At 32.3% G+C, this 26,498-nt stretch overlaps 1 protein-coding gene across 4 annotated transcripts in view; it reads right to left on the bottom strand.

Annotated features, from left to right (window-relative positions):
* LOC143053784 (uncharacterized) overlaps positions 1 to 26,098 on the bottom strand; it is a 34,198-nt gene extending 8,100 nt beyond the window's left edge. For 3 of the 4 annotated variants that reach the window (XR_012971449.1, XR_012971448.1, XM_076226566.1), the window contains exons 1-6: positions 26,034 to 26,098; positions 14,995 to 15,465; positions 12,141 to 12,329; positions 10,980 to 11,103; positions 7,718 to 7,801; positions 433 to 603 (exon numbers count right to left, since the gene is read on the bottom strand). Coding sequence is in view for 2 of the 4 variants with exons in the window: in XM_076226566.1 (XP_076082681.1) it covers positions 433 to 603; positions 7,718 to 7,801; positions 10,980 to 11,103; positions 12,141 to 12,329; positions 14,995 to 15,461 (1,035 nt within the window). In the remaining 2 variants the exon portion in view is untranslated. The remainder of the gene's footprint in view (positions 1 to 432; positions 604 to 7,717; positions 7,802 to 10,979; positions 11,104 to 12,140; positions 12,330 to 14,994; positions 15,466 to 26,033) is intronic. The other variant, XM_076226567.1, reaches the window with a different exon arrangement.
* Positions 26,099 to 26,498: the final 400 nt, after the last annotated feature.

Here is a 26,498-nt window from a genome sequence, read left to right as displayed (position 1 = left end):
TTAAAGTTTGTGACAGATATAATGAATGTATACCACTTCATATATCAATGTTAAGGTGGTACCTAACACTACAGGGAGACAACTCTGTAAAATCAGCAGAACGTTTTAATGACGTTGTGTTCTCAAAGGAATATTAAGCTTCTTAGTGATCAAAACAAGTTTTTGTCAAACTGCTATATATCCAGTGTATTTTTTCTGATTAAATGGTTGGTTCAAATTTTTTGAAATTTTTATATTTTTGTCAAAGGTTCAAAGTAAATACTTTATCAAAATTTTATGAAAATTAAACGAGCCAAATTAATTTTAGTAAAGGTGTTAGGTACCACCTTACATTGCAATAGAGGAGCAGAAACCTTTTTTCCTAAGCTACACCAATTCTATAATTTCAGGTACAAAAAAAGATTTATTAACAAATTCAAGCTTAGACATTACCTTTGTTTTCATGCACATGATGCCTAGAATTTCAGGTACAAATATTGAGTTGTGGCATTCAGCAAGCATTTCACATCCAAGCTGAGCTAAAACATCAGGTTGAACTTTACTGTGAATCCATGGTGTCCTTGTTGGCTTTTTGCCATCACTTGTAGTTGTGATATTTTCAATCTAAAAGGATCATGGCAATTAAAAAGTTGCATATATAAAAAAGAAAGATGAGGTATGATTAACAATGAGACAACTCTCCAAAAGAGACCAAATTACACAGAAATTAACGACTACAGGTCACTGTATGGCCTTCAACAATGAGCAAAGCCCATACTGCATGTTTACCAGTCAGGTGCATTTTTTAAATATAATAAATTTAATATAAACAAATTACTTTTTGAAATCATCTATAGACATGATATATATAGAATATGTTTTTGTTTTGCAAATCATTCACTATTTGCATCTTTTTTCATTACAGCTATTTTCCTAATTGCATATAGTTTAACCGTTTGGTTGGCTGGCTTGTTTTGTTTGTATAAATGCATAAATGTTTGCTCAAGCATCTAGCTAATATCATTATACAAGTTGAAATGCCACCTATCTCTTGGTTACAGTAAACAACTTAATAACAATGCTTTTGATCCTTAAATGATGTACATTTCAAACAGTTATGATGAGTTTTTTCAAAGGAGTACTAGGTGGGGTAAGGACTGATTTTGGACTCAAATTTCAGGTTCATCTGATGAAAAATTTTGGACACTTTTCAAATACTTTTAGTGTCTACTTCAGTCGATTCAATTAGTATATGTGAAAGATTTGAACTGATTAAAACCAGATGCTCTGCAGGGCACAGCTTTATACGACCGCAGAGGTTGAACCCTGAACGGTTGGGGCAAGTATGGACACAACATTCAAGCTGGATTCAGCTCTAAATTTGGATTGTGATTAAATAGTTGACACAGCATAGGTTTCTGACACAGAATGATGTGGTCTAATGAACTTAAAATATTTTTTTTGCCTTTGAGCAATTCACTATGCTGTTGAATATTAATCCTCTCAAAAAAATGTTTGAAGATTTTCTTTTTATTTATGAAATCTGAAATGAGAAAAATTTAACCCCCCACCCCCATTTGTTTTCAAATCCCCCTTTCCCTTTTTCCAAAACTGATCTCAATTCAAATTTCTAATGGAGTTGGCAACAATAACTACTCATTTAAATACATCATAAAATATTAAAATGTAAAATAAAGTGCTTGTTATCACTGAATGGTAAAGATTGTTTTAATTTATCAGATTGTAGAAAAAGTGAATACACATTGTATATTGTATAAAACAATGATTTAAGTTGATTCAACTACTATTCTGGACAAAGAAAGATAACTCCAATTGAAATATCAATTATATATCTGTATTGTATAAAACAAAGATTTAAGTTGATTCAACTACTATTCTGGACAAAGAAAGATAACTCCAATTGAAATTGCAATTAGATATTTCTTGCTATTGCGCAATACTGAGTAATTGAAAATATTTGCTGTTGCACAATACTGTGTAATTGAAGATTTCTTGCTATTGCGCACTACTGTGAAATTGAAAATTTCTTGCTATTGCACAATACTGTGCAATTGAAGATTTCTTGCTATTGGTGAATACTGTGCAATTGAAAATTTCTTGCTATTGCACAATACTGTGCAATTGAAGATTTCTTGCTATTGGTGAATACTGTGCAATTGAAAATTTCTTGCTATTGCACAAAACTTAATATAATAATTTTGGATCATGATTTGAACCAACTTGAAAACTGGGCCCATAATGAAAAATCTAAGTACATGTTTAGATTCAGCACATCAAAAAAGCCCAAGAATTCAATTTTTGTTAAAATCAAACTTAGTTTAATTTTGGACCCTTTGGACTTTAATGTAGACCAATTTGATAACGGGACCAAAAATTAAGAATCTACATACACAGTTAGACTTGGCATATCAAAGAACCCCAATTATTCAATTTTTGATGAAATCAAACAAAGTTTAATTTTGGACCCCGATTTGGACCAACTTGAAAACTGGGCCAATAATAAAAAATCTGAGTACATTTTTAGATTCAGCATATCAAAGAACCCCAAGGATTCAATTTTTGTTAAAATCAAACTAAGTTTAATTTTGGACCCTTTGGACCTTAATGTAGACCAATTTGAAAACGGGACCAAAAATTAAGAATCTACATACACAGTTAGATTCGGCATATCAAAGAACCCCAATTATTCAATTTTTGATGAAATCAAACAAAGTTCAATTTTGGACCCTTTGGGCCCCTTATTCCTAAACTGTTGGGACCAAAACTTCTAAAATCAAACCCAACCTTCCCTTTATGGTCATAAACCTTGTGTTTAAATTTCATAGATTTCTATTTACTTATACTAAAGTTATTGCGCGAAAACCAAGAATAATGCTTATTTGGGCCCTTTTTTGGCCCCTAATTCCTAAACTGTAGGAACCAAAACTCCCAAAATCAATCCCAACCTTCCTTTTGTGTTGATAAACCTTGTGTCAACTTTCGTAGATTTCTATTCACTTAAACTTAAGTTATAGTGCGAAAACCAAGAAAATGCTTATTTGGGCCCTTTTTGGCCCCTAATTCCTAAAATGTTGGGACCAAAACTCCCAAAATCAATACCAACCTTCCTTTTGTGGTCATAAACCTTGTGTTAAAATTTCATTGATTTCTATTCACTTTTACTAAAGTTAGAGTGCGAAAACTAAAAGTATTCGGACGACGACGACGATGCAGACGACGACGCCAACGTGATAGCAATATACGACGAAAAATTAAAATTTTTGCGGTCGTATAAAAATTATGAAGCTCAAATTCAAGCTTAAATATGAATAAAGAGCTGAAAGCTCTGAGGAAAAAAAACGCCACTGCCTTATATATTGGGATATTTTTTATGCAAGTCTTGATTTTCACATACCGTAACAAGTTGAACATTGCAACATGTCTCGTAAGCATATAATTGATATTTGTATATGAGTGTGCAAAGTGAAGATGACAACTGACTGTTTTTTTTAATATAAATGAATAGGTCAAGAGTCAAGACTACCTAAATGATCTACAGTATCCAATGACTACTGGCTGTTTTTTGTACAAATAAATAGGTCAAGACTACCTGAATGATCTACAGTATACAATGACTACTGTCTGTTTTTTTTGTACAGATAAATAATAGGTTCAGAATACTGGAATGATAGACAATATTCAATGATAACTAGCTGTTCTTTTGTACTAATAACAACAAATGGAAGTTTTTAACGACCTTGACTGGCTATACAGCCCTTGAACAGTCGGAATTTTGTACTAATAAATAGGTCAAGACTATTTATATGATCTACATACGTACAATATCCAATAACAATAATAATAATAATAATAATAATAATAATAATAATAATAATAATAATAATAATATTAATAATAATAATAAATTCTTTATTTAAAGAGGGTAAACTCAGTTAGTTACAATGACTACTGGCTGTTCTTTTGTACGTACTAAATAAAGACTACCTGAATGATCTAAAGTATTCTAAGTACAAAAATGTAATGTGTATTTTTTTTTCTTGCAATTACATTTTTCTAAATCAAGAATATAGACTACTAGTATCCTTTCAAACCAAATGATTATGAAGAGCCTCTTGTAATAAGCTCTTATATCCCACTAGTCCTATAACATATGCCTTCGCATTCTTATTCATGTTATTCAATTTTTTACATTTTTATACTGATATTTTCCTTTTTTTTTAATTTTTGAATATGAAGTGTGACACATTAATAGTAAAAAAATAATTATCAGAACAGTAAATAGAAATAGTAAATAATGCTCATGAGGTCATATGTTATAGGACTAATTACCCACACACTCATTAAATAAATAAGTTACTAGTGACATACACAAATGTAGTTATTTCTGTTACTTGAAGCAAATTCTATTTCTGTAGATTTACACAATATTGTTATACTTGTTTTATTTCACATTGAAGATTAGACAAATAGGGATACTCCTTATATTTTTTTGTTTCATGTCAGTAAGGTCCCTTTATATGAAACTTGAAACCACTTCTTTGCCATATCGATATTTTATAACAATTCTGCTCATGACCCATATAATTTGATATTCATTCTTTAACCATATATCATAGTAAGCTAGTTTTTTATTTTACACTAATCCACAATCTTTCCTGTTAAATTTTGTCTCCATTTAAGTTTATGCCATTGAACCATCATGGTATTAAACACAATTCCAAGTAATTATGCTGTTATAGTGGTCACCATATATTCAACTTGGGTGGCATTTCAGTTATTGAAATTTGTGTCAGATTGGATAATGAACTAGACCTTTAGGAATTGATCTCATAATTTAATATGGAACTATCGTATGCGACCCCTACCTGGTAACAAAAATAAACATGTCAAGTGGCAAAATTTATGACCAAAGATTACAAGTCAAAAGAGGATTGATAAGTCCCCAAAATGCTTGCCAAACTTGAACTACAACAAGATCTAAAGACAAGGAAGAACAAGGCGTTAAAGCCAAAGTTAGTATTTATGTACAGAGAAGTTGAGGGGCTGATTCACGCTATTGAACCAGATGAATTCCTCTTAAAAGCATGTCCGAAGAGAACCATAACTGCCGAGAAATTCAAAGAATACCACAAAACAATTATTGTGGAAAAGCAAGTAAAAAACAACTCTTACTGTGAGTGTATTGACATTCCGCCAAGTAAAACACCGTACAATATTCAAACTCACTTTAGGGCCTTAATAATAGGGTACAAGTCAAATCGGCACCTGGTCAAGTCGGCACCCATAGAAAAAGTCAAATCGGCACCTGGTTAAATCAACATCTAGTCAAATTAGCACCTATTTAAAGTCAATTAGGCATCCAATAATATATATATAAATAATTCAATCCTTAAAAATGTGAATAAACATGAAAAAAATAGGTTAATATTTCTGGCCAACCCCTTCCTTATCTACCTCTTCTTGGGAAAATACTGTAAAATTTCTGGGCAACCCATTCCTTCTTTTTACTGTTTTTGCTTAAAATACTGTTAAAATATATATTAAACAAATCTAACAAGGGTGACGAATTGACTATATGCCTATTTGACTATACTGGGTGCCGAATTGACCAGGTGCCGATTTAACCAAGTGCCGATTTGACTAGAATTATGATTTATTGATTATGTGAAGTAAAACTAAAACACTGTTGTGCATGCATCAAACGTAGAGAGCTTCAAATCTGTTCTCCCGCCCCAACAATAAAACTGTATTAAAGCCAGCATCGATATTGACAATTTATTCACATGTCATACAGATACAGTCTGTTACAGACTCTACTGTTGTAACCTTGTAAACAAAGATTGAGTCGGATTGCCGTCACTTGATCTGTCTTATAACCAGTCGAAAGTGGACCAACACGGACACATTATATTTTCTTATAAAAAGCCAGTTGTTTGTAAAAAGAAAAGACTATCAACTTTTCCCCAATTAATTATATATCTTTAATGTTTTAACAATGTTTTAGTTTTACTTCACATAATCAATAAAGTTATAAAAATAGATTTATGAGTATCTTAACAACATTGGTTGGTACACTTCGATCTTTTTGGTAATAAGAAGGACTGGAGCATGTAAACTGGTTCCTGGTTGATTACTACACAAAAATGATAATACAAGCAAATTCCAGTTTGTATGTAAAATAGTAAATACGAAACAAAGAGCGGTAGACGGGGAAATGTAATGGAAAGTAAATACGAACCAAAGCGTCATTTTCCAAAAATCTGTCAAATATGTTATAATATGTCACTTTCAAATTGTTTTTGTCAAAAATTAAAGTAGCTGCATACTGTCAACCTTTATTAATGTTACTAGAACAAACCCATGATATCGCGGGTCCATGACTGAATTAAAGTATATAACTATGTGTAAGCCTTATTTAAGTATTGGGATTGTCATCTGATAAAGTCATCCTGATTGTTGCACAGTTTTCTCTGCTTTCAAAATCTTTCTGTATGAACCCATCAACCTGGAACTTTTCAATTATTGGTAATATTAATTATTTGGAAAACAAAAGGTCCTGGAATGGAGTATTTTCTAATCAACAGCATTGTTAGTTATAAAAATAAAGTTGAAATCTTTGATTCCCTGTTTTACGTCATGCCAGCTAACAAATTGAAAACTGTACCTTATTTTAAGACCAGATTTTTAGTATTAGTATTGTCATCTTATAAAGTCTTACTGATTAAAATACTACTATAGGGAACAATTTGACAATGATTGAATTTAGTAGTGTCAACCTTGTGATTATGACCCGTGTATATAACAAAATCCGAAATACACCATTTGGTGGTGGGCCTGTCCGATGTGGAATGTACAGATAAAGTAATAGGTAACAGGTGAATATATTATTGGAAAAGGTATTGGATTCGACCTGGAACTTGTTAATTATTGGCAATATTAATTATGTGGAAAACAAAAGGGTCTGGAGGGGTGTAATTTATAATCAACACCATTGTCCTATATTGGCTATATATATAATTGAATTTTTTTATTTGTCATTTTTACCCCATGACGGCTGACAAATTGGACCTTGTTATTTTAGTATTTTCGATGTATTACTATCAAATTCCACATTACATTTAAATATTAAGAATGAACACAAATGTGGCCACTTCCATTTAAGACGGAAACCGTCTAAAATTTAACTAAAATTATAAATTGTGAAAATTTCAGTAATTTAGCATGACTTTATGATGATAGTACAAGATAAATGTGCATTGTATTGTCAAAAACTGCCTATATTTATGTACATGATCTAACAGAAGTATTCTACATTACAATTACTAGCTGCAAGTTTACATTCAATCAATTTTGTAAAACTGTTTTATTTTGGGGACCAAAAGGAGTCTTACATGACCTACTCCTTTATGCTGCTGCTGTTGTCTCTAAAACAGTTGAAAAATATAATGTTATCTTTTTTTGGGATTGAATGGTGATCCCATAGTCAGCAGTTAGTCACTTAATAAAGGAGGTGATTTAGACAAGTTTCACTTTAAATAGTTTTTCAAAATTTGAATCGAGTTGAAGGTCAAACATTGGCGTTGCACAATTACTTTCTGGCATTGTACATTAATATTAGAGGGAAAAAAGTGTGCAAAAATTAAATAATAGTGTGCAAATAAAGGTTTTTACTAAACTGTTTCTACCCGTTACTGGATAATGTGAACAATATACATACTGTGCATGCTGTAATTGTATCTTCACTTTTACTGATTTCAAAATCTTCAGTGAATTCTGAATTTCTAAATGCTGCAGTTTTAACCTGAAAACAAACATGTCTGGAAAATACAAATAATTTATGTAAATAAACAAATGGTTTTTCATTGTTAATATACATCTCCCTCTCTTACCTCAGAACTTAATGTTAAAGTTGGAAAACCTAGAAAAATAAAACTATTTTTAAATCATAGTTCTTCTAAGCACAAAAGGATAAAAGATTGCGCTAATTTATGAGTGAGAAGGAAAATCAAATTTATTGCATTGGTTGTAGTTGATTAAACAGCAACTCTATACAAAGGAAGATAACTCCAACTTTTAAAGATAACTGAAAAAGACTTCATTAATATTTTGAGAATAGATATAAGATTCCTGCACCTTGCTAAAGTAATGTAATTTTCTTGACAAGTGTATACTTAACATTATTGTGTGCCTTGAATATTTGAGCATATATCAAAGCTATAAATTTCTGGAAATGATCTTGGATAGGATGTAAAGAATGTTAAGATCAATGCACTATATTTTGTGCATCAAAAAGGTAGTGATCAGCCTTGGCAGATTTAGATACCAAGTCAGTAACATAGGGTTTTTATTGCATTTCATGCAATATTTATCCAACAACTAGTCACTAAGACATGAATGTTCTCCACCTACATCCAGGTTGCACACAAACATGGTTAACCCCGCCGCATTTTTGCGCCTGTCCCAAGTCAGGAGCCTCTGGCCTTTGTTTGTCTTGTATTATTTTAACTTTTAGTTTCTTGTGTACAATTTGGAGTTTAGTATGGCGTTCATTATCATTGAACTAGTACATATTTGTTATGGGGCCAGCTAAAGGACGCCTCCGGGTACAGGAATTTCTCTTTGCATTGAACACCTGTTGGTGATTTCTGCTGTTGTCTGCTCTATGGTCGGGTTGTTGTCTCTTTGACACATTCCCCATTTCCATTCTCAATTTTGAGTGATACGTACATTGGTAAACAGTCACGAAAGGCAAAGTCAGTGAGTCATCATTTACACAATAATATAAGATTATGTAAAAATGATGTGTTAAACCAAAAAGAACCAGATGCTCCGCAGGGCGTAGCTTTATACGACCGCAGAGGTTGAATCCTGAACGGTTGGGGCAAGTATGGACACAACATTCAAGCTGGATTCAGCTCTAAATTTGGATTGTGATTAAATAGTTGACACAGCATAGGTTTCTGACACAGAATGAATGTGTTCTAATGAACTTAAAATTTTTGTTTTCTCTTAGAGCAATTCACTATGCTGTTGAATATCAATCCTCTCAAAAAAATGTTTGAAGAAATTTTCTTTTTATTTATGAAATTTCAAATGAGAAAAATTGAACCCAATTTTTTAATCACATCCCCCTTTCCCTTATTCCAAAACTAATCTCAATTAAAATATTCTAATGGAGTTTGCAACAATAACTACTCATTTAAATACATCATAAAATATTAAGATGTAAAAAAAACTGCTTGTTATCACTGAATGGTAAAGATTATTTAAATTTATCAGTTGGTAGTAAAAAGTGTATATACATTGTATATTGTATATAACAAAGATTTAAGTTGATTCTGGACAAAGAAAGATAACTCTAATTAAAAAAAAATTTGCTATTTCACAATATTGTGCAATTAGATATTTCTTGCCATTGCACAATACTGTGCAATTGAAAAGACTTGCTATTGCACAATACTTAATATAATAATTTTAGATCCTGATTTGGACCAACTTGAAAACTGGGCCCATAATCAAAAATCTAAGTACATGTTTAGATTCAGCATATCAAAGAGGCCCAAGAATTCAATTTTTGTTAAAATCAAACTTAGTTTAATTTTGGACCATTTGGACTTTAATGTAGACCAATTTGAAAACAGGACCAAAAATGAAGAATCTACATACACAGTTAAATTTGGCATATCAAAGAACCCCAAGGATTCAATTTTTGATGAAATCAAACAAAGTTTAATTTTGGACCCCGATTTGGACCAACTTGAAAACTGGGCCAATAATCAAGAATCTAAGTACATTTTTAGATTCAACATATCAAAGAACCCAACCGATTCATTTTTTGTCAAAATCAAACTAAGTTGAGAATCTACATATACAGTTAGATTCGGCATATCAAAGAACCCCAATTATTCAATTTTGATGAAATCAAACAAAGTTTAATTTTGGACCCTTTGGGCCCCTTTTTCCTAAACTGTTGGGACCAAAACTCCCAAAATCAATACCAACCTTCCTTTTATGGTCATAAGCCTTGTGTTTAAATTTCATAGATTTGTATTTACTTATACTAACGTTATGGTGCGAAAACAAGAAAAATGCTTATTTGGGTCCCTTTTTGGCCCCTAATTCCTAAACTGTTGGGTCCTTAACTCCCAAAGTCAATACCAACCTTCCTTTTGTGGTCATAAACATTGTGTTTAAATTTCATCGATTTCTATTTACTTAAACTAAAGTTATTGTGCGAAAACCAAGAAAAATGCTTATTTGGGCCCTTTATTGGCCCCTTATTCCTAAACTGTTGAAACCAAAACTCCCAAAATCAATCCCAATCTTTCTTTTGTGGTCATAAACCTTGTGTCAAAATTTCATAGATTTCTATTAACTTAAACTAAAGTTATGGTGCGAAAACCAAGAAAATGCTTATTTGGGCCCTTTTTGGCCCCTAATTCCTAAAATGTTGGGACCAAAACTCCCAAAATCAATACCAACCTTCCTTTTATGGTCATAAACCTTGTGTTAAAATTTCATAGATTTCTATTCACTTTTACTAAAGTTAGAGTGCGAAAACTAAAAGTATTCGGACGACGACGACGACGCCCACGACGACGACGACGCCAACGTGATAGCAATATACGACGAAAATTTTTTCAAAATTTGCGGTCGTATAAAAACTCAATCCTTATACAATTATTAGTGTACCAAAAATCAGCTCCCGATCAATAGGCACTAAAGATTTTTTTCAAACAAAAACAGGATGAGAACAATATTCATGAAAAAAGGCCAACAGGAGATGACACCTAATCTGTAAGTAATCATTTAACAACAATGTATACTAACATATTAAAACTCATGTCTGTGAAACTTGAATTTCAAAGGGATTGAAAGACAGAAATATTGCAATGTTACACTATATATCTATATACCCTGGTTACTAAGAGGCAAAGACAAACTGAAAAGAAATAAAAAAAAAATCAATCATTTCTTACTTCTGCTAACATTATTAATATGTTTCTGCTTGGCATGGATGACTGCTGCCAGTAACGAATGTCAGGAAGACATCCAACTCTTTTATTTCTAATCCATAAGTCAGTTCTAGCTCCTATACCAGGTCTGAAATCATTTCAATTTTGACATGAAATATTCTTATCCATACAAAAACATAGAATGATTTTAAACATGCTTTATATGAATTTCAATTGCTATTTTATAGTATAAATTTCTATTTTGTGATGTTACACTATTGTTTCAGGTATTAAGGGTGAAGGTTGGTACTTATTAAAATCTTTAAACCTGTTGCATTTGTTAGGACCTGTCGTAAGTCAGGAACCTGATGTTCAGTGGTTGTCATTTTTTATATAGATTAGACTGTTGGTTTTCCCCTAGCCTCTGAATGGTTTTACACTAGTAATTTTTGGAGCCCTTTAAAGCTTGCAGTTCAGTGTTAGCGAAGGCTCCATGTTGAAGACCATACTTTGACCTATAATGGTTTACTTTTACAAATTGTGACTTGGAGGGAGAGTTGTCTCACTGTCACTCATACCACATCTTCTTTGCCAATACTAAATAGGTACTCCTAAGATAAAGCAATTACAATTTCAGTGATTCCCAGCAGACTCACAACAGCATTACATTGTGCAAACATTTAACCTCCCAGGGGTGGGTGGGTTACGGTTTTTGATCCCATATTTGATGAAAAAGAATATTCTGGTCAAGCAGATGACAATTTTTTTTCATTCTGAATGCATCGAAAAGAACAATGAAATTTATTCAGGATTTGCACAAAAACAAAAATCTCCGAAAACAAGAATGTGTCCCCTGTACACCAATGCCCCATCCGCACTATTATTTTCTATGTTCCGTGGACCTTGAAAATGGGGTGAAATCTATAATTTGGCATTAAAATTAGAAAGATCATATCATAGTAAACATGTGTACTTAGTTTCAAGTTGATTGGACTTCAACTTCGTCATTAACTACATCGACCAAAAACCTTGACCTGAAGCAGGACAGACAAACACTGACGAACGAACGAAGGAACAGACAAAAACATGGACGGTCGGACCAGAAAAGATAATGCCCATAAATGGGGCATGAAACATAACCCCCCCCTTGAAGTAAAATGGTTGCTCCCTTAAAAACTTACTTACTCTGGACTCAGAAAGCAGATTTCTGTAAACTTCATAAAAAGATAAGTGAATGAGCCTTCTTTAATATGGAGTTGGCTAGTTTTCTTTTTATGTTCAATGTTGTCCAAAGCCTCATTAATCAACAAGTTTAGCAGCTGAATTGCCTGATCTATAAAATCCACCACTTTGCAGTACCATCTTTCAAATAATCTGAATAAAAAAAAATGATAATGGTCAGAACAAATTCTCGCTATACATGCTATAACTGTATAACAAATTGCCTTGCAAATTTGTATGATGCAGCTCTATACATGCTATAACTTCAGGTTTCCCATGTTTACTGTGCCACATGTGCCACATTAACTAAAGATGATATTTTTATGCCATTGTGTTGTGTTTTAATACTGTGCCATCCTTTAAACATGTGAAATGCTATTAGCCACTAAAAATTAAAGTGAAACCAAAATCAAAGGTATTTATTCTACTTAAAGGTGTCATTAATTATGAATGAAACTGATTTACATGAAGTTGACAGAGTATATATATATAGTCACGATATCACAGTAGCATGGGTTCGAATCCCGGCGAGGGAAGAACCAAAAATTTGCGAAAGCAAATTCACAGATCTAACATTGTTGGGTTGATGTTTAGACGAGTTGTATATACAATGATATATACATGTTGTATGGAATGTTACTATATTTAGCATATAGAATTTAACTATGTTACTGTATATATATATTACATGTATTAAGCATGTGTTCAAAATAAAGAAAGCGGTAATTATTCCAGCTGCAGTATAAATTATACTAGAGTATATACATTGATATATACAGCATGTACATGATATATGTATATCATGGTATATGTAACGTATAAAATTTACTCTACATACTCTATATTTTAACACTTAGTGAAGTCATGGACGTGATATCAACATGATACAATGTTATAACAAAGACCAAATTAAAATCTACTTAGCTTGACAATTGACAAAACTAATGACATACATTTTACATACTTGATCCAAGGCTTTGTGTTAAAGACCGTACTTTGAACGTTACATGTATAATGGTTTTTCTTTTACAAATTGTGACTTGGATGTTGAGTTTTCTCATTGGCACTCATGATACATGTAATACATCTTCTTATATACATGTATCTATTGAGTGCAGCAGTTCAAATGACATCCAATATTACAAATGAATTTTGCTCATTGTTGAAGGCCGTACGGTATTAAACCTATAGTTGTTAATGTCTGTGTCATTTTGGTCTTTTGTGGATAGTTGTCTCATTAGCAATCAAACCACATCTTCTTTTTTATAGATGTTTTCAGTTTTTCACAGACATTTAGAAATCTATACTTGAATGGATGTAGATCCAGATTAATTGCCAAACACAGTAAAACTTCTAGTTTGTGAGGTGAGGTCTTAGGAAAGAAAAGTGGACACACAAAAAAAATTTAAATAGCCAAATTATGAAAAGAAAATATGAAATGACAAATGTACCCACACAAGAGACAGATTATTCGGTCTAGGATCCCGCTAACATGTTTAACTCCACCACATTATTTATGTATGTGGCTGTCCTAAGTCAGGAGCCTGTAATTCAGTGGTTGTCGTTTGTTCATGTGTTACATATTTGTTTTTTCATCTTTTTTTTTTTTTTAAATAAGGCTGTTAGTTTTTCTTGTTTGAATTGTTTTACATTGTCTTATCGGGGCCTTTTATAGCTGACTATGCAGTATGGACTTTGCTCATTGTTGAAGGCTGTATGATGACCTATAGTTGTTAATGTCTGTGTCATGTTGGTCTCTTGTGGACAGTTGTCTCATTGGCAATCATACCACATCTTCTTTTTTATATTTGACCTACATGACCTATAATGGTTTACAAATTGTAACTTGGATGGAGAGTTGTCTCATTGGCAATCATACCATATCTTCTTTTTTATATTTGACCTACATGACCTATAATGGTTTACAAATTGTAACTTGGATGGAGAGTTGTCTCATTGGCAATCATACCATATCTTCTTTTTTATATTTGACCTACATGACCTATAATGGTTTACAAATTGTAACTTGGATGGACAGTTGTCTCATTGGCAATCATACCATATCTTCTTTTTTATATTTGACCTACATGACCTATAATGGTTTACAAATTGTAACTTGGAGGGACAGTTGTCTCATTGGCATGCATACCACATCTTCTTTTTTATATTTGACCTACATGACCTATAATGGTTTACAAATTGTAACTTGGATGGAGAGTTGTCTAATTGGCATGCATACCACATCTTCTTTTTTATATTTGACCTACATGACCTATAATGGTTTACAAATTGTAACTTGGATGGAGAGTTGTCTAATTGGCATGCATACCACATCTTCTTTTTTATATTTGACCTACATGACCTATAATGGTTTACAAATTGTAACTTGGATGGAGAGTTGTCTAATTGGCATGCATTCCACATATTCTTTTTTATATTTGACCTACATGACCTATAATGGTTTACAAATTGTAACTTGGATGGAGAGTTGTCTAATTGGCAATCATACCACATCTTCTTTTTTATATTTGACCTACATGACCTATAATGGTTTACAAATTGTAACTTGGATGGAGAGTTGTCTCATTGGCATGCATACCACATCTTCTTTTTTATATTTGACCTACATGACCTATAATGGTTTACAAATTGTAACTTGGATGGAGAGTTGTCTAATTGGCATGCATACCACATCTTCTTTTTTATATTTGACCTACATGACCTATAATGGTTTACAAATTGTAACTTGGATGGAGAGTTGTTTAATTGGCATGAATACCACATCTTCTTTTATTCTTCACTTAATGAAAATACATACTCTCTATTAATTGGTTCTTCATCCAAAAGTTGTGATTCTTCAGATCGTATCTTATTAGCAAACATTCTAACGTGTTTTTTTGCATTGATCAGAGTCTCAATTCCTTTCTCTTGTTCTGGTCTAACTGTTAAATCACACATTTGCCACGTAGTCTCATCAATTGTAAAGTTTAGGCATTCTTTAGTAAATCCAATCAACGAATTGACTATTTTCGGTACATTTTCTAAATCTCGTCTTTTTTTTATAAGGCTAATCAAAGTTTCCATAGGCAAATATTCAGTGGCAAAGAAAATAGACTGTTGGTCAAGATCTTCAATTTTCCATGCTGATGCTGAACATGCTGATGTTGAGCCAGAGGTTTTTTTAGTTAGAGGACCTGCACTATCCTCAGTTGATTCAGAGTCAGATTCTGAACTAGTATATGTTTTACACTGTTTACGCTTCCTTGGTTTTTCAAATGATGACATGATTCTAGAAAAAATATATATGATTTGAACAGCTAACAAAGTTAATGAAGTTCAAACTTTCTGTAATCTAACATGTCTAAAGAAAAAAAGGATTATACATGTAGATTAAAAATTATACTAAACAAATGCTAAACATGCTAAATAAACATTGATAAACATGATAAAAGACAGATTAAAAATGTAATTGAACATGTTGAACAATCATACAATGTTGAAGTGCAAAAAACTGAAGTGTAACATATTTATGTAAATAATGTATGTTAATTAAGGAAATTAAAATTATCATGAGTACAAAAAAAAATGTATGTGCCTGTTCAAAATCTGGTTCCCTTAATTCAGAGGTTGTTGTTGGTGTCTGTCTGTTATATTCATGATATTTGTGTTTTGTTATTTTTCTGTCATAATCTGGCCATTGGATTTCTCTTTCACATTTTTATGTTGGGGTCTTTATAACATGTATAAGTTGACCATACAGAATGGCTTTGCTCATTGTTGAAGGTAATACGGCAAGTACAGTGAAATTCAGTTGCTTACATCTGCATCATTTAGGGTCTGGTGATTAACTGCCTCATTGACAAAGATACATGTAACACATCTCCTTACTTTTTTGTATTGATAGCAGTCAAACCTCATTCAAAGTCATTGCAATATATATTCTCTGACCTATAGATATAATTTGAAAACTCTTAAACATTGAATCATGATAATGGCCAGACAACAATTGCCAGACACCACACCAATTTATATGTCAATCACCCAGATAAATTACCAGACACCACACCAATTTATATGTCAATCACCCAGATAAATTGCCAGACACCACACCAATTTATATGTCAATCACCCAGATAAATTGCCAGACACCACACCAATTTATATGTCAATCACCCAGATGAGACTAGTATACTGCCTTAAAGAACCTGTATGTCTTAAACAAATATAACACAACCTAAAACTTAACTGTTGATATGTTTCGTCTGTGTATAATTTTGATTGTAAAATGCAAATGTTGAAACTGAAATAGTGATACTTTAAACATGTTTTTTCTATGTTGTGGTGATGTTATAATTGTTTCAAAAAAGGGAGAAGGTTTGGTAAAATTGAGAAGGGAAATGGGGAATGTGTTAAAGAGACAACAACCCGACCAAATAAACAAGAGGCTCTCAAGAGCCTGAATCGCTCACCTTAATTCTTTTGGTTAAATCTCTCATCAATGATTATTTTGGCTTTTCAATTTATTTAAATGTTTTTTGGATCGTCCTATTTTCTTCAAAAGCCAAAAAAAATAATAATTTTCTCCTATGTTCTATTTTAGCCATAGGAGCTATGTTTCTTGACATACAAGGAAATAAAATATAAAATTTATACTAGATACTCTGAAACTCATTTAGCCTAAGTTTGGCTGAAATTGATACAGCAGTTTCAAAGGAGAAGATTTTTTAAAGTAAGTCAACATGATGAACAAATTGTGAAAAAAGTCTTTAAAGGGCAATAACTCCTTAAGGGGTCAATTGACAATTTTGGTCAAATTGACTTAATTGTAATTGAAGATCTTACTTTCCTGAACATTATTGCTGTTTACAGTTTATTTCTATCTATAATTATATTCAAGATAATAAACAAAAACAGCAAAATTTCCTTAAAATAATCAATTCAGGGGCAGCAACCCAACAACAGGTTGTCCGATTCATCTGAAAATTTCAGGGCAGATAGAAATTGACCTGATAAACAATATTACCCAACGTCAGATTTGCTCTAAATGCTTTGGTTTTTGAGTTATAAGCCAAAAACTGCATTTGACCCCTATGTTCTATTTTTAGCAATGGCGACCATGTTTGTTGATAGATCATAACTTCGGATACAATTTACAAACTAGATACCCTAAGGAACATTCAGTTAAAGTTTGGAAGTATTTGGCCCAGTAGTTTCAGAGGAGAAGATTTTTGTAAAAGATTACTAAGATTTACGAAAAATGGTTAAAAATTGACTATAAAGGGCAATAACACCTAAAGGGGTCAACTGACCATTTCCGTCATGTTGACTTATTTGTAAATCTTACTTTGCTGAACATTATTCCTGTTTACAGTTTATCTCTATCTATAATATTATTCAAGATAATAACCAAAAACAGCAAAATTTCCTTAAAATTACCAATTCAGGGGCAGCAACCCAACAACAGGTTGTCTGATTCATCTGAAAATTTCAGGGCAGATAGATCTTGACCTGATATACAATATTACCCCCATGTCAGATTTGCTCTAAATGCTTTGGTTTTTGAGTTATAAGCCAAAAACTGCATTTGACCCCTATGTTCTATTTTTAGCAAGGCGACCATGTTTGTTGATAGATCATAACTTCGGATACAATTAACAAACTAGATACCCTAAGGAACATTCAATTAAAGTTTGGAAGTATTTGGCCCAGTAGTTTCAGAGGAGAAGATTTTTGTAAAAGATTACTAAGATTTACGAAAAATGGTTAAAAATTGACTATAAAGGGCAATAACTCCTAAAGGGGTCAACTGACCATTTCCGTCATGTTGACTTATTTGTAAATCTTACTTTGCTGAACATTATTCCTGTTTACAGTTTATCTCTATCTATAATAATAGTCAAGATAATAACCAAAAACAGCAAATTTCCTTAAAATTACCAATTCAGGGGCAGCAACCCAACAACGGGTTGTCTGATTCATCTGAAAATTTCAGGGCAGATAGATCTTGACCTGATAAACAATATTACCCCATGTCAGATTTGCTCTAAATGCTTTGGTTTTTGAGTTATAAGCCAAAAACTGCATTTGACCCCTATGTTCTATTTTTAGCAATGGCGACCATGTTTGTTGATAGATCAAAACTTCGGATACAATTTATAAATAAGATACCCTAAGGAACATTCAGTTAAAGTTTTAAAGTATTTGGCCCAGTAGTTTCAGAGGAGAAGATTCTTGAAATAGTTTACGAAACAGACGATGACAGACGACGACGACAGACGACGGATGACGACGGACGCCAAGTGATGGCATAAGCTCACTTGTCCCTTCGGAACAGGTGAGCTAAAAACAACAGCAGAGGGTCACCAACAGGTCTTCAATGTAGCGAGAAATTCCCGCACCAGGAGGCATCCTTCAGCTGGCCCCTAAACAAATATATACTTGTCCAGTGATAATGAACACCATACTAATTTCCAAATTGTACACAAGAAACTAAAATTAAAATAATACAAGACTAATAAAGGCCAGAGGCTCCTGACTTGGGACAGGCGCAAAAATGCGGCGGGGTTAAACATGTTTGTGAGATCTCAACCCTCCCCCTATACCTCTAACCAATGTAGAAAAGTAAACGCATAACAATACGCACATTAAAATTCAGTTCAAGAGAAGTCCGAGTCTGATGTCAGAAGATGTAAACAAAGAAAATAAACAAAATGACAATAATACATAAATAACAACAGACTACTAGCAGTTAACTGACATGCCAGCTCCAGACTTCAATTAAACTGACTGAAAGATTATGATTTCATCATATGAACATCAGGCACAATCCTTCCCGTTAGGGGTTTAGTATCATACCATCATAACATATATGAGAAGAACATAACCGGTGTCATGCCAACAACTGTTTTTAGAATAAATGTGTTTAGTTCCGATGCAAAGACCTTATCAGTGACTCAATATTAACGCCAAAATATGCAATCTTTAATGAATTGACAACAGTATCGTAATTATATCCCTTCTTAATAAGTCTTTTCAAAGGTTTTGTAAGTTTCTGAGGTGAATACTGACACCTTTGTGCTTTATAAAGAATATTTCCATAAAAAATTGGATGTGAAATACCTGAACGTATTAGAAGTCTGCATGTTGAGCTATATTTACGAATGATGTCTTTATACCGATGATTGGTACCATTAATTCATTTAATCCAGCTGTAAATATTTGCACCTGTCCTAAGTAAGGAATATGATGTACAGTAGTTGTCGTTTGTTTATGTAGTTCATCTCATTTTTATATAGATTAGACCGTTGGGGCCCTTGATAGCTAGCTGTTTGGTGTGAGCCAAGGCTCCATGTTGAAGGCTGTACCGGTACCTTGACCTATAATGGTTTAATTTTATAAATTGCTATTTGGACTGAGAGTTGTCTCATTGGCACTCATACCACAACTTCCTATATCTTTTAACACATAGATTATGCTAATATGAAAAGTCAATGAACCATAACTGAAGGCTCAGGGCCAAATAATTAAAGTTGAAATAAGATAAGCCATGCACATGTGATGCAATGCTAAAAAACTGATTACCAAATATAACTGACAAAATGACTGACTTACATTGTATTATACATGTAAGTTGTTCCCCATAAACTGATCTAATATACCCCTGACTGTAAAGGGCCAACCTGTAGTAAAATCAATATATAATATATATATAAATTCAAGCCCCCCTATATATATATATACATTGTATATCATGTATATGCATGCTATGAATTATTTATCAAATATGTAATTACATGCACTGAGAAAACTATGACTTTGCCATCAGAAACATATTTTCGTTAGCCTAAAATAGAAGGGTGCAGTGTGCTGGGTGTCCTCATCCGCGCCCTTCTGCCCTGATGCCTTTTCCCCCAAAAAAAACTTGTGCCGTTTTGGCAATTTACTGGTAAAATAATTATGACCATGATGACGTCAAGAAAGGCTATTATATGGGGACGAAGTCCCCAATTACGGTAGAAAAATCAATAAAAAAAAAAAAAAAATAATCGGGAAAATTTCCTGAATTTTTCATTCTACTAATGAACTCAAAATCGTTAACTTTTTTTTTCAGATCTATTTCCTGTTCCCGTTTTCCCCGCATTTGCCCAGAAATCTGTCTTGTTTGCATGAGACTTTGAAAAGAAAATTATATGTATCAGTCTTGTAAAATATAAGATTGGAACTCAATACAATTTCATTTTTAATTAAAAACCAATTGTTCAGAGAACCATTGATGGTCTTTCCACCACTTACAACATATTTTGATGTGAAAATATTAAAAATTCAGTTGATATGTCAGTTCCTATGACTTTATGATGTCTAAATATGAATTTGACGCAAAGGTCAAAATCTAGAACGTCCAATTAACCTATGACCTTGACCTCAATTTCAAGGTCATAGACTAAGGATCTCAAACCTAAAGACACTAGTTCCTTAATATGTATGGTTCATGAGTAATATCACTTTACGCATAATTCTAAACATAAGAGTGGGGAAAACTCCCATTTATTGTCTACGCACCCTTTCAACCAAAATTTATAAGTTACGACATGTCGCAACTAACAATTTAGTGAAAATAATTTGTCGATAAGTTATACGGCTTTTGAAAATAAGTGAAAATAAGCCAAAATCAAAATTTATTATATGACCTTGACCTTTGACCTTGACCTTATTTTCATTTTTTTGGACCAAGGATCTCAAATCAAAAGACCCTAGGTCTCTATCACTTATGGTTTACCAGTTAGAAATGCATATTCTTATATCAAACATAAAAGGGGATATAACGAGCAATTTGGAAAAATAAATTTGTCGGTTTCTTATAAGGTTGCGAAGCCTTAGAGATAACAAGGAAAACAGTGTTCGGGGAGATAACTCTTATTTGGGAAAGTATTCGGTTAAGCAGAGTTGGTTTCAAAAGCGTATAAACTGTTCGATATCATATTCCAAAAATCTAAGCGACAGGGGACTTACTGAAATAGGTGATTTTTAAATCACTTATTTGAGTAGAAAAATCGTGGTTTTGTCACAAATTGGAATTTTGTATTTTTTTCCAAATTTTAAACACATAGGTTTAAATAATATCTTTTAATTAGTAAAATTAAAAAAAAAAAACTTTTTGCTTCTTTTAAGTAGAAAGGTTTCTGCCTTTGATGCTATCATTTAGCTGAAAATTCTATTTTAGTTGAAAAAATGCTATAATAATGGCTTTACATAATGAACTGATACTTTCTTAAAAGATTTTTCCCAGCAGTGGGAGTATTTTTCCTGTGAAGTTCAAGGTTTCATCTTTCAAATTATGTAATAAAATTCTACTGTTCGCGATAAAAATTTCACTGTTCGGGGGTGTTGAAATTAGTGGGGGTTATTAAAAGAATGATACTTAAAGAAGTGATTTTTGGGAAGGAAATTGAGGTCTGATACTTAAACAAGTGATTTTTATGTCATTATCCTAGATTCAGTACAAGGTCATCACCTGAAATGACCTGGTCATCCTAGACAACACAGATGTTGGTTCTGATAAGTTTAGAAACATAATTAGTCCCTGGATCATTAGTATTCTATAGTTAAAGCTACAATAAAATTAAATCACTTCTTCCAGTGATTAATTTGTACTACTTAAATAGGTGATTATTAAAGAAAGACAACTCTAACTTCCAACCTTTATGGAAATAATGTTACTTAAATCAGTGATTTAGAAAATCACTTATTTAAGTAAGTCCCCTGACTGGTAATGATTTTTTTATATGGAAATATTTAAATTTGGTTTTAAATGTCAATTTCAACGTCAAATGACAACTTATTGTACGCTGATTCAAAAAATATAAGGTTTCTACACAAGAAGATATAAATAAGGGAGATAATTTTCTACTTCCGGTTCAAAATATGTTACTTCCGGTATTGTCTTATAGTTTACTTGACGCTGATTCCAAAAATATATGGTTTTACATACTTTTACAACAATTTATTACAAAAATTAGCTACTTCCGGTTTACAAAAGGTCACTTCCGGTTAGCTTTTTCAACGTCATATTGCTTGCAACCTAATGCAAAAAGTCTGATAGCTTTAACATGAATACATATGAGGTAAAAGCAAAGGTCAAAATCTAGAACGTTAAATTAACATATGACCTTGAGCTCAATTTCAAGGTCATAAACCAAGGACCTCAAATCAAAAGACTCTAGGTATTTACTTTATATTGTTTATGAGTTATATTACCATACAACTGATATTAGATATAAAAGGGGGGAAAACTCGCATCAAACATCTACTTATCCTTTCGACTAAAATTTATGTGTAACTACATGTCGCGACTAACAATTGTGTGAAAATATTTTGTTGATATCTGATAAGATTTCTAAAAATGAGAGATAACAAGCCAAATTCAAAATTTTGAACATGACCTTGACCTTTGACCTTGACCTAATTTTCATTTTTTTGAACCAAGGACCTTAAATCAAAAGACCCTAGGCCTCTATCACTTATGGTTTACCAGTTAGAAATGCATATTCTAATATCAAACATAAAAGGGGGGAAAACTCTCATATGGAATCTATATACGGCTTCGGTCAAAATAAAACAGAACATCCTGAGGATGTAACGAGCAATTTGGAAAAATAAATTTGTCGGTTTCTTATACTGTTGCGAAGCCTTAGAGATAACAAGAAAAACAGTGTTCGGGGAGATAACTCTTATATGGTAAAGTATTCGGTTTAGCAGAGTTGGTTTCAAAAGCGTATAAACTGTTCGATATCATATTCCAAATTTCTAAGCGACATCTTGCAAAACAAAAAAACAGCGAAGGAAAAAAATTAGGCGGAAGAAAAAAAAAAAAAAAATTAAAAACCAATTGTTCAGAGAACCATTGATGGTCTTTCCACCACTTACAACATATTTTGATGTGAAAATATTAAAAATTCAGTTGATGTGTCAGTTCCTATGACTTTATGATGTCTAAATATGAATTTGGAGCAAAGGTCAAAATCTAGAACGTCCAATTAACCTATGACCTTGACCTCAATTTCAAGGTTATAGACTAAGGATCTCAAACCTAAAGACACTTGTTCCTTAATATGTATGGTTCATGAGTAATATAGCTTTACGCATAATTCTAAACATAAGAGGGGCGAAAACTCCCATTTATTGTCTACGCACCCTTTCAACCAAAATTTATAAGTTACGACATGTCACAACTAACAATTTAGTAAAAATAATTTGTCGATAAGTTATACGGCTTTTGAAAATAAGTGAAAATAAGCCAAAATCAAAATTTTATATGACCTTGACCTTTGACCTTGACCTTATTTTCATTTTTTTGGACCAAGGACCTCAAATCAAAAGATCCTAGGTCTCTATCACTTATGGTTTACCAGTTAGAAATGCAAATTCTTATATCAAACATAAAAGGGGGGATAACTGTCATATGGAATCTATATACGGCTTCGGTCAAAATAAAACAGAACATCCTAAGGATGTAACGAGCAATTTGGAAAAATAAATTTGTCGGTTTCTTATACGGTTGCGAAGCCTTAGAGATAACAAGAAAAACAGTGTTCGGGGAGATAACTCTTATTTGGGAAAGTATTCGGTTAAAACGAGTTGGTTTCAAAAGCGTATAAACTGTTCGATATCATATTCCAAAAATCTAAGCGACATCTTGCGAAACAAAAAAACAGCGAAGGAAACAAATTAGGCGGAAGAAAAAAAAAAAATAATAATCAGAAGAAATCCAATAGGTCTTTCCACGGAAAAGTGGAAAGACCTAATAATAATCAGAAGAAAAGCAATAGGTCTTTCCACGGAAAGTGGAAAGACCTAATAATCAGAAGAAATCCAATAGGTCTTTCCACGGAAAAGTGGAAAGACCTAATAATTGTTTGATTTGAAAAAATGTTACCTGATGGAAGCGTTTCTTTTGTTTACATTGAATATGACGTCATAATTTAAACAACGTCACAGCTAAATCCCTAACCAGGCCTCTACATTAACATTTTTTCTAACTTGTCCCTTCGGACAAGTGGCAAGAAAATCAGCTTGTCCGAACTCTTAACTCACTTGTCCGAATTCATAATTGAAAATCTAACATACTGATGATTTATGCAATAATAACACTTGGGCTTTGATTGTACCTAATAAAAGGAGCATTTTGTAATGTTATATGAATACCGCATCAAAATACATTTCATTATTTCAGAATGAAAGTTTTTTTGCAAGACTGTGTTCTCTGACTCAATGTCACTATCATTTGTCAATCATTAAATCATCATTTCTTCCCAAACCACTACGTTCCCCTATGGACCTATTCATTCTTTAGTAGTGGTATGGGTTAAACCAAGGACGTAAATACACCTGGCCACCTTGAACATGTATATGAGTAAACCTTTTTAATTTATTGATGATGTCAAAACAAGCTTTTACAATTTATTTTGATTTGTATATACATTGATATATATGATCATGAAGTACATACACATAACACTAAAAAATCTGCCTTTTTAGATTTTTTTTTTTTTTTCATCTTAAATTTTTATATCATAGATCTTATCAAATAAAACCTTTTTTAATGTATTGTTATGCATAAAAGCAAAATCAAATGAAACATACTTTAATTTAATATTTTAAAGTTTAGGTAAAACTCCATATGGAGGTGCTCCTAATTCAAGGAAGCTTATACTAAGAAGATACATTAACATTGGTTTCTTTCCCCTTACTTAAATCCCCCTGGTCAATGGCTGCCAGCATGTTCAATACTCCAAATCAGAGACATATTATACAAGTTTTATATGTCTCTGGTTCAATCAATGAATAATTATTTCATTAAGTATGATCAATAAAACAATCATTCATATTTTTGGGAATGTATAAGTCTTGAATTTGATCTATTGTTATCTGACCTTGATTTTTCACTTGTCCCATCGGACAAGTAGTATGGTGAATCTACTTGCCCGACACCTGTGTCCACTTGTCCCGGACAATCGGACAAGCGTTAATGTCGAGCCCTGCTAACCACAGAACCGAAATCTGGAATGTTACGGTATTTCCGTTTCCTTTATTAACATGTTTAAGGTAAGAAAATAATATGGGGACTTATAACAGTAGAAAATTCAATAAAAAAAAATACGGGAAAATTTCCCGAATTTTTCATTGTACTAATATACTCAAAATCGTTCAAATTTTTTTTGTCATGTTTTGAAATCCCTGACCTGTGCAGAAATGTACAATGTACTTCCTTTTTCCGGTCTCGTTTGTATGAAACTTTGAGTAAAATATATATTTATCAGTCTAGTATAAAATAGGAAGTAACGCGCAATACCAATTTCATTTTTAATAATTCCTTGATATGAAAAAACGTTACCTGATGATAGCGTTTCTTTGTTTACATTGCATCTGACGTCATAATTTAAATAACGTCACAACTGAATCCCTAACAACAGAACCAAAATCGGAAATGTTACGGTATTTCCGTTTCTTTTTTTTTAAACAAATATTTAAGTTACAAAAAAATAATTCATACAGACTTCGTCCCCATTTACAGGTAATGCCTGCCTCATATTACATACAGACTTCGTCCCCATTCAAAGGTTATGCCTGCCTCATATTATTTTTCGCCATATGATGAAGTTTCACCAAAGATTTGTGTAGTTTATAATCTAGACTAGACGTCATAATTACTATGACTTTACCACTGCACCGCAAATTATGAAGATCCTTCAATTTGTTTTCCATTTGTACTTTCTTATTCAACCCGATTATGAGTTTTTCAATTATAACAGTTCTATCTGTTTTTACCATAAATTTACTGTAAAACAGACCAAAAATTACCTCAATAAATAAATTTGCTATTATGAGCCGTGTTTCAAAATAAAGGGAACATTAGTAAGGGGGAGGGAAACTAATGATAATGTACTGGGAAGATCTTCCACTTCTTTTCTTTGTATTAGCTTCCTATAGTCAGGAACACCTCTAATAATATAAAGGTATTAGGGTATTAAAGTTCGTGTAGATTTAAAAAAAATTAAAGATAATCGAAAACTAAATCGTATTATTGGTTTACAATGACAATAGCTACATTTGTAAGTAATAACATGAATATGGATATATAAATTTGAACAACTCTTTTATTCTAAAAAATAAAAGGTCAACACAGTCAGTTTTGTCAAGGATTTGAATGTAGTAAACTATACAAATCCTTGGTTTTGTTTACTAACTTACATGTACTATAACACATATTAATTGTTATAAAGTTCACCGCATTTTATTACCGTATCATCCATAGCCAGAAATTAG

Source organism: Mytilus galloprovincialis, chromosome 12 (assembly GCF_965363235.1).
Source record: "Mytilus galloprovincialis chromosome 12, xbMytGall1.hap1.1, whole genome shotgun sequence".
Taxonomy (NCBI): Eukaryota; Metazoa; Mollusca; class Bivalvia; order Mytilida; family Mytilidae; genus Mytilus; species Mytilus galloprovincialis.
This window is presented reverse-complemented; position numbering and strand designations above follow the sequence as displayed.